The sequence below is a fragment of the Gossypium hirsutum genome, chromosome D01 (assembly GCF_007990345.1).
Source record: "Gossypium hirsutum isolate 1008001.06 chromosome D01, Gossypium_hirsutum_v2.1, whole genome shotgun sequence".
In the NCBI taxonomy this organism is placed as follows: Eukaryota; Viridiplantae; Streptophyta; class Magnoliopsida; order Malvales; family Malvaceae; genus Gossypium; species Gossypium hirsutum.
Genome location: NC_053437.1, coordinates 11,806,827 through 11,817,197, shown reverse-complemented (window position 1 = coordinate 11,817,197; position 10,371 = coordinate 11,806,827). Strand labels below are relative to the sequence as shown.

General features: G+C 33.9%; 1 protein-coding gene across 1 annotated transcript; it reads left to right on the top strand.

Moving 5' to 3' along the window:
- LOC107921100 (30S ribosomal protein S10, chloroplastic) lies at nucleotides 1-1,921 on the top strand. Its single transcript, XM_016850969.2, has 3 exons — nucleotides 1-381; nucleotides 681-731; nucleotides 1,480-1,921. The coding sequence occupies exons 1-3, from the start codon at nucleotides 181-183 to the stop codon at nucleotides 1,789-1,791; spliced, it is 564 nt and encodes a 187-aa protein (XP_016706458.1). The 5' UTR covers nucleotides 1-180; the 3' UTR covers nucleotides 1,792-1,921.
- Nucleotides 1,922-10,371: the final 8,450 nt, after the last annotated feature.

The following is a 10,371-nucleotide window of genomic DNA, read 5'->3' as shown; positions in this document are numbered from 1 at the left end:
AGGTTTGAAAGAAAAACCCTCATTTATGAACATCATAGACAGCACAGAACTATTCAAATCAGGTCCATTTTGGGCTTTCCCTTAGCCCAGCAACATCTTATCAAAAACAGAAGAACCGAAGGGTGAAAAGCTTTTGGTTTTGGATAACACAGGGAATACTGTTGACACTGGAAATTTGCAATGGCGATTTCATCAATCTCTTCTACTCTAATTCCTTCTTTACCAATCCAAAATGCTTCTTCACCCAAAGTAAAGTTCACTTTTCTTTCTCATTCTCCACCACTATCTTTCAACCACTTGAAGCTCTGCAATAACTCCCAACTTTCACAATCACCCACCAAGCTTTTTGCTTCCCCTGAAGCTTTGGAAGACACGCCTGAGGTTTGGAAATTTTGCTTCTTTTTTCTTTTTTTGTTCCTTTAAGGAAATTTTAATGAAAAAGATTGTCTTTTGGCTTGATGGGGGTGAGTTCTTTTAACTGCAATTGGATAATTCTTTGTTTCTTTGCTAAGAAACGTGAGAGGGAAAAAAAAAAGAACTTTCGCTATTTCTTGTTCGTATGAGCCTATTTTGTTACTGTTATAGTTAAATTTGAAACCCCTGAACACCAAAAAGTTGAGCTTAGTTCGAAAATTAATTTCCTTTTTATTTGTTTGAATTTAGGTTTCTTTGTCTTGCAGGTAGGAGTTTCTGAGGTACCCAGTTCTTCCTACGTTGCAGAAGCAGACAAGGTATCTTTCTAGCTGTTTTTGAGTTTGTGAAACTATTTCAAAGCTTCAATATTATATTTGGCACTGAAGTTGAAATTAGTTATGGAGTTTAACCTTGTTTTATTTGGAGACATAGGGAACATTATAGAAACTATTGATAGAAGGAAGTGCATTATCTATTTTCTGATACGATTCCATGGATGCTAGTACTAGGAAGGTTAAATGACAAATTTGAAGCTTATTTTTTCTTTCTTCCAGTTTTATAGCATACTATGGCTCTATGAGAGTTAGATAATAGGCTTATACTCTTTATCAGTAACTTCATCGTCAACTTATTTTTTACGTATGTCAAATGGTTTCTTTTATTGCTCACAAAACCACAACAGGCATAATATGTTTTTATTGCTCTCCTCCCTTTGCACATCGTGATTGGTCAAGTATACCATCGATTAGATATGAGTTAATCTTAACCTGATTGGCGTCTACTTTTTCCTCAGAATGTCTGCTTAGAAACATTTTCATTGTCAAAACGGTACGAGGGGGAACCTCTTCTATGTTGAAATTTATTGCCTGTATGATGTCAAGATCATGAAATTCTTCTTTGGAAGAATAATTAAATGTAATTACATGGGACTGGCTGTTATCTGTGCGGTTTATCAAGGGGGATTTCAAATGGCATACAAGAAATCCAAATTACTGGAAATCAGTATCTTGTTTTCTGTTGGTTCTATTGGAAAATGGAGATTAATATTCACATTTGTTGTCACAGGCAGCACCTAAGCAGAAGATTAGGATTAAACTTAGGTCATACTGGGTCCCCTTGATTGAGGACTCTTGCAAGCAGATAATAGATGCTGCACGGACTACGAATGCCAAGACCATGGGTCCGGTGCCGTTACCGACCAAGAAGAGGATCTATTGTGTTCTTAAATCCCCACACGTGCATAAGGATGCTAGGTTCCACTTTGAGATCCGGACTCACCAGCGCCTTATCGATATTCTCTACCCAACTGCACAAACAATTGATTCTTTGATGCAGCTTGACCTTCCTGCTGGGGTGGATGTGGAAGTCAAGCTCTGAAGAAGCCACAGTGTGTGTAACTTTAGCTAGATTTTGTACAAGTTGCTAAATATGTCGTTTTATTGACATCCATTTGATTTCTTTCCCTGTTTCATCATTGTTGGTAAAAAAATTAAACCAGTTTCTGCAACTTCTTTCATTGTTTCTAAATAACTTTGGTAACTGAGAATAGAGATTACCAAAATGGGCTTATATGGTAAGTCGATAAAACACCACGAAGACGACATTCTTCCCAAAGGATTTTTGTAGTCTTTGAATGAAGTCCATTGGAATTTCTGTTCACTCAACTTCTGGAATTGGTAAGGGTTGGAGTAAGCCTGGATATATTTGTTTTATTGACAAATGGAGCATTATTGAATTCATATCTTCACATCTTTCTTTAACCCTTTCCCATAGGCTGTAGCAGAATTGTTCTTAACCATGTGTATTAAATGCACCAAACAACCTCTTGTATCCAAGAATGTTGAATACGAGACAATAAAGTCATTAGTGATAGTTGAGCTGGCATTGATACTAGCAGCAACTTGCAGAGACAATTCATCAGCTATTGCATTGGAAGAACCACTTGAGAATACCAGTTCATAATCAAACCCTACCATCTTGATTATCCACATTGTTGGAAACGAGTTGGTTATCCACAAGGCTAGTTAAAAATATAAATCATCAATAATTTTGTATTTAAATGTGTCACGTCCAAATTTGTAAGCTATTTAGATTTGCACTGTTTTTACGTAATTTGCAAGCTATTTGCACTGTTTTCGTAAAACAATCTTATGGCAGGTTGTAGAACTCCACTTTTGAGTACCTGAAGGACGCTTGATTTAAATCTAATAAGTAGATTTCCGAAATTCAATCGAAGAGAGTTTTGTGAAATCCTGCTAGATTTATTGGTTTTCACAAGAAACTTGTAATTTTCACTTTCAACCCTTTTGTGTTCTCTATTATTCTTCAACCCTTGAATATGCATTATGTGCGAGCTGTTGGAAAAAAAATTAGATAGAAAAACGATTTAGTTGGCGCAGCCAAAGTGCAAATTTTTTTTTCAAACAGACATGACATTTATCGTGATATTTGTGGAGGTCAATTTTTAATAGTCACACGAGTAATTACAATTGTATTTAGATTATTCAAATTGTAAATTTTGCCTTATTTACAAATATTTGAGTCATAACTTTTGCTGATATGTTGAATGTGTGTTGGCTCATCTTTGAAGACCAATCACTTGGAGCAACAAATCTTTGAACATTGGATCAAAAAAATTAGATCTCTCGATTTAAGGAGATTGGATTGACGGCTTTAAAGACTTTTCTTGGATATCATTGAAATAACCTAGACATATATTCATTATGTTGTTTTCATTGTTGCTTTGGTGGGAAGATTGATTGTGATTGATCCTTATGTTAACAAGATCAAAATGCTTTATTTTCGAGACTTGCATTATTAGGTTTTAAGAGTTTAGCAAGTAATCTATTTATTAGGAATTCATTACTATGAGTGTATTTTGTAAGTAAACAAGTGAGTCACTTGGTTTACAAATTAAGTTTCAGGGAAAAATTTAGTGGAGAGAGGTCTTAATCTTAGGTGTAAAAGTGAGGTTGCTATGCCGGTGTGTGATAGGAATTAAAACATTGTTTGTATGAGGTAACAAATAGTGGATTATCTCTTTGAATAAGGCCTCGCAAATGTAACGAAAATGAATTGCATAAACAATTGTATTGTGTTCATTGTTGTTCTTTGCAGTTACACTAGCAGTTATAACTGTTCCAATAAATGCTCCTCTATTCTTGCAACTATCGACTTTCTTTCAATTTATTATCAAAGCCTTACACTTGACATAAAAATGGTATTCCTGGGTCGATTTTTGCTTGAAATGGAAGGTTTTTCTGTTCCTTGTGGTCCAATATTGGATAGCTCCTACACCTATTGAAGGCTAAGATAAAGGAATTTATTAAACTAATGGAGAAAAATCATGATGTGCTGTAATCATTGGCTAGGAGTCCCTGTAGTTGAAACATTTGAAGTAAAAGTACGTAAGATAGAATTGGACACAGAGGAGGAGAAGCTGGTGAATGCTAATTCAAAGACATTGAATGTGATATTTTGTATAGTGGATGGCCAGGAATTCAAAAGAATATCCAAGTGCACAACTACTAAGAAGCCTTGGATATTCTTGAGATTGCCCATGAAAGAAAAAAACATAGTAAAATAGTCTAAGATGTAAATGCTGATCACTAAGTTCAAAACTCTTAAAACATAGAAGAATGAAACCATTTAAGAGTTTTATGCAAATTTATGAGATTTGTCCAATCAAGTTTTTGCTCTTGCCAAAGAGTACTCCTATTCCAAACTTGAGAGGAAAGTGCTCAGATCTTTGCCTCAGAGATTAGTAATCAATGGCAATACTATTAAGGAGGCAAGAAACAATGATAATATCAGAATCAATGAGGTCATTGGGTCATTGAAGACTTTTGAGATGAATCTAGATGGATCGAGAAACAAGTCCAAAAGTGAGAAAAGTATAGCTTTCAAGTGACAACACCATTCCAATTGAAGGTACCACTGCTATCGAAGAGTTACAAGAGCAAATGGTGATACTTACTCGGAACTTCAATAAAGTCTTCAAGAAGTAGTCAAGAAAGAACAAAAAGTTTGATGCAACCAAAAACTTTTCCAAAAACAAGATAAAAGGAGTGGTAATTAGTGAAGAATCTAACAAGGAGAATGATGCGATCTCGTCCAAGGATTCTACCAAGTCAGCTTTTGAACCAATCGAGTTGCCAACGAGACCAATCACTCGTGCCTGAGCCAAGAGATTCAAAGAAGCTATCTCGAGCCTCGTTGATCAAGTTTGGAGAGAAGCTCTGACCGGATTCATCGTTCAACCCTTATACCAACTGGTTCCTATCTTCTATAGATAGAGGGTCACGGTCCTATCCTTCTATTCATCTTTCACCTTGATAGCTCAATAAGAATTGGGTCTCTATTTCTTAATAGTGGTTCATTCTTCCACTGTTGAGTTCAATATCCATATATCCATCAACTTATCATCTATTTATTTTCTTTGTTTAAACTAAAAACCTTTGCAAATAGTCTTTTGTTAAACCAAAAACGTTGTTACTTAATTTTACGATTGGAAACAAAGCGACTCGTTTTCATCAACGAATACGAGATCGCATCAGAGAAAAAGAAAAGAATTCAATGCCATTAATGTCATGGATTTAGCCACATAAAAGTTGAATGTGCCAATACCCTAAAAAATCTGTGTAACCTGGAGTGATAGAGATTCTTCAAGTAGCTCAGATCCAGATGAGGAGCTCGTGAGCAATTACGTGACGTTTACTTCTAAAGTCAATAATCTTGATGATACTGATTCTGAGATTGATGGTGATTTAGATGGTGAATCAAATGCCGATTTTCTATAAACCTACAAGACTATGTTGCAAAAATGAGAGTAGGGTATGAGGTTAACGCCAAACAAAATCACTATGCAAACATTTGAATACCTAGTTTTTATTAGAATTAAAGGAGGATGAAATAAAGTTATTATGGTAGCCATTTTTTTAACTTTTCTTCTCTTACTTTGGGGGTGATTGCTTGGATTATTTCGGTCTTTCAATTAACTCTTGCATTGCCATTAAAGATACTAGTCTATTTTTGTTCTTTAATTATGTATTCATTTTTTTTATTGATTTGAATTTTCAAATGAATTAACTTTCTAAGTGATGCGTCGTAAAATTAATTAAAACTTTGACAAATGTGAGTGCACTTATTAATTAATAGCATAGCTACAGTGAGCACATATATTGTTTCTACAAAGACTAAAAGTACTAGTAATTATTGTCTTTATATTATTTAACCGATAAATTCGAGTGATTGGTTAAAAATTAAAATTAACTAAATTAATTGCTAACGAACAAAGAACAAAACAAGCAAATAAACGATTAACAACCAAGAAGTGAAACAATACTCAGGAAATAATTCACCTACATTCCATCTGTCATTATCAATCTAAATTAAGCAAAGAAATCCCTAAATTATGCCAATATCTCTTTTAAGAGTAAGAGCAACTGATTCTAGGTTGATTAATTGAAATTTCTTTTTAATTAAAACCCTTATTATCACATTAACTTGATTAATGAATTCCTCTATTAGGTTTGACTTTAATCCAGTAGATTTATGTCATCTTATTTCTAGGATTGCACGCAACTCCACTCAATTACGCTAGATCTACTCTTAAACAGGGTCTATTCCTCCTTTGATTTAAGCACATCAAACATGGATCAATAATCTAGAAATATCAAACCAAGAATTAAGCACACATAATTGAGAATAAGATCTAAGTATTTATTGCGCAAAATAAAAATCAAACGACAGAATCAATTATAGGGTTCATCTCCCTAGGTATTTAGAAAATTAGTTCATAGTTGAAAATAAAAACATCCCAGAGACAGTATGACCTAAAAAAATAAGGAAAATCATGATAATCATTTAAGAAATCAACTGGGAATCTTCAAATTTTACGGAAATCTACTTCAAAATTGGCTTCAATTGTGCTTTTTGAGTTGTTTTCTTAAGTATTCTATAACGGCTCTCTCATATTTTCTTATGTTTGTCATATATAGATCTTAAAATGCCAAAAAAACCTAAAAATCGCGTTTTCCTACTGTTCGATGTGTAAGTTTGTGCAAGCGACACGGTCTACCATGTGGCCAAGTGGTATCTTGTGTGGGTCACACAATTGTGTGGCCAGGTCGTGTGGAATGAGTCAGCTCGTATGACTCCTGTAGCTTGCTCCGATTTTCTAGTTTTCATTCACGTTTTGCTTATTTTGCTCCCAAATGCTCTATTAAGCATATATAAAAACATAAAATTTACTATTAACATCGAATAAACACCCAAGAGCGCATTAAGAATGAGATTAAAACATGTTATTTTTAGCACTTATCACAAAGTAATTGAAATAAGCTAATGGTTAGTTTTAAAACTTGATAGAATTAAGTAATCAATTAGTTATTAATAATTAATCTAGATAGGTTACTGAAAATACTAGAAGATAGTGCAATGAGATATTAACTATTTGAAAGATCTAGTTAACTATAACCTAGCTAAGGTATACATCAATTGTTAGGGATACCTATAAGATGAACATAAAGTTAGGTAGTGGGGGTTGAATGAAAGTGATGGCTAATGGTTTAGTTAATGCTTATCGAATTCAGGTATTCTTTAGATGCCTGTAAGTTATACACCAACTCAGGTACTTAAGCCTTGATGTCCATCTACATTAGGACCCTTAAAAGTGAGTATTAGCTGAGATAGATTATTAGTTGCCCTTAATTGAAGATTTTCCTACTCACTACATCTTGATCTCCAAAGTATTATTCTTTAGTCATATATGTTTTCATGTTCTTTAGTGTAGTTAAATTAGATTAGTTTAATCTTTAAAATTACTTACTTTAACATTTTAGTACATAGGAGTAGATTAGTATTAATTGTTTAGATTAATTAGTTGAGTGGAGTTAACTTGATCGTTGTTTTTCAGAGTTCAATCATCAAAATACTTCTTTCAACATAGTTATTTCATTGTATATATTTTTTACTTGGCAACGGTGTTGTATACTTGCGAGTAAGTTACATTAATTGGTGAAAGGCTAAGACTTTTGAACTTTATTGAATATTATTATTTTGTCACCATTGTCATTCTACACCAATTCTCAAACTCATGGATGCTTGGGGAGTAGGCTCCAAATAAAAAAAAACTTTGAACATAGGATAAACCAAAACTACTTTAAAGGAATTTCGAAATCTACGTCTCTCTTATTGGTCGCACCTTTATTTCACTACATCTTCAATTATAACTGCTTAGATAATTAGCAATTATAATCTCTTCCTAATCTAGAATCAAGAATTTAAGGATTTAGAATTTATTTATGACTAATGAAAAGTTGCACAAATAAATCTTCCTAAATTTTGACAAAGTTTTCCGGAAGTAACAGAGTATGCATTGTGGCCAACCAATGTATATATTTATAGAAGAATAATATGCAATAGTTTATTTTTCATCCAGATTTTGAAAGTAAAACAAAATAGAAGAGTCCATATTTCATAAAAACACCTATAGACGACGGCAAGTGAGTAATTTTCTCCCTTCTGCTAACTTGCCTAGGCCAAATATGACCTTGCTTGTTGGACAAGTAATAGGCTAGTACCTTTGGGTATCCTCTCTTGAGTTAGGTCAAAAGCACAACCCCAGTCACTAATTAGGACCTCATATTAATTTTAGGGGTAAATTATGGGTAAATTATATAGATAGTCACCTAACTTTTATAACTTTTCATTTTAAGTGCTCAAAATAAAAATTTTGCATTTTAAACACTAAAATTTAGATCTATTTTCATTTTGGTCACTATGGGTATAAGAGGTAACGGAAATCCATGCTGGCAATTTAACTTTTTTTTCCACCTAGTATTTGTGTAATTAATACATAATTTTCATAATTTCCACCCAATTTAGGAATGTCCAAGTAAGCATTTTTTTTAAACCCAAAACAAAACAGAAACCACGTAAGATTTAGTAAATAGCTTCATTTATTTGTTAAGAACCCTAAATCGTCTGAGTAGAAAACTCACAACTTTCTAAGCCAAGGAATTGACCCCAATACCCACAAGAAACTATCAAAAGACCAGTAGTTCAACAAGTGAAGAAGAGAAACAATAGCAGATGAAACAATAACAAGCAGATTCCGAAGTAGGGGTGAACGCTCGATCGAATTGAGTGAAAAAATTTCTAGTTAATTGAGTTCGAGTTCTATTTTATCATTCTAATTTAATTAATTTTTTTTTTCAAAATGAGTAAAAAGAAATTCGAGTCGAATCGAATCAAATGAAATTGTTCGAGTTAAATTAAAAAATTTGAACATGTCAAATAAAAATATTGTTACAGTATAACTAATTCCATGTTAGAGCACATATATTTGTGTTAGAATTGTGTGACCCAAATTCTAAGAGATTGCTGGCAAGTCAAGTTAAACAAAAATATATTTTCTTTCTAGAAGATTTAGTATTTATTAGTATAATATATTTAGCATTTATTAGTATAGTTTATTTGGCTTACTAATTTAGCCTATAAATAGGCTCCTTTACAATCTTAGAATTAAGAGACACCCATTAGATTAGAACTCATAACACATTCAGAGAATTTTGTGTTTACGTTTGAGGGTTCTTTATTTTTCGGATTTTTGGGGTTTAGTTTTTATCTCCATCTTTTGTACTCTTCATTCTTTTGCCATTATAGTAAAATTATCTTTGCCCGTGGTTTTTTATCCTCTTTTGAGGGGTTTTTCCACGTTAAATTTGTGTGTTCATCTTCTCAATTTCTTCTACTATTTTTACTTGTTCGTTGCTTATTCGGGACGATCCTAACAAGTGGTATCAGAGCTAGTTTAACTTTCATAGATCAGTCCGGTCAGAGATGGCAGCAACAAGGTTTGAAATTGAGAAGTTCGATGGTGAGACAAATTTCAATCTGTGGCAAGTTCGGATGATGGCAATTCTAGTTCAAAATGGCTTGAAAAAGGTTGTTACAGGGAAAAAGCCTGAGAATCTAAATCAAAAAGAATGGGAAGAGCTTGATGAAAAGGCCTTGTCTGCAATCCAGTTGTGCCTCGCGAATACAGTATTGCAGGAGGTATTGATGGAGAAGACCTCATTCGCCTTGTGGAAAAGGTTAGAAACTCTTTATGCGACTAAGTCTCTGGCTAACCGTTTAGTATTGAAACAACGTCTATTTACGTTTCGCATGAACGAAGGTGAGCTTCTTAAAGATCACATCAGTCAATTCATTACTCTTTTAAATGATTTAAAGAACGTTGAGGTTCATATTGATGATGAAGATCAAGCTATGCTATTATTGTGCTCTTTACCCTCTTCATACAAGTCTTTCAGGGAGACCCTGATTTATGGCAGAGACAAACTCTCGTTCGAAGATGTGAAGGGTCATTTGTTGAGTAGAGACAAACTCGACAATGAGTTTGATTTGAATAGCCAAGCAGATAGACAAGCTTCCGTTTGGTAGCATCAAAGAAACGAGACAAAAGGTGTCGCTATTGCAAAAGGTTAGGTCACGTCAAAGCAGATTGTTATAAACTGCGAAATAAAAGAGCTGCTGAGAGTAACGAGGAAGATGTAGCTGGTGCTAATTTGGTCGATGAAGGCGGTGATGATTTCTTGTTAGTGTCAACGAGCGATAACTCCAAGCTTACGTCTGAGTGGATCCTAGATTCAGGATGTTCTTTCCACATGTGTCCCAATAGAGAATGGTTCTCCACATACAGTTCAGTTGAAGGTGGAGTTGTGCACATGGGAAACGATTCATCTAGTAAAATAATCGGTATTGGTACTGTTAAAATTAGGATACACGATGGGACGATTATGACACTCTCAGATGTCAGGTATGTACCTGATTTACGAAAGAATCTCATCTCCTTGAGTATTTTAGACTTGAAAGGATGCAGAATCAACATCGAGTCGAGCAAAATTAAAGTATCTCATGGAGCTCTCGTTTTGTTAAAAGGTAAAAGAACCG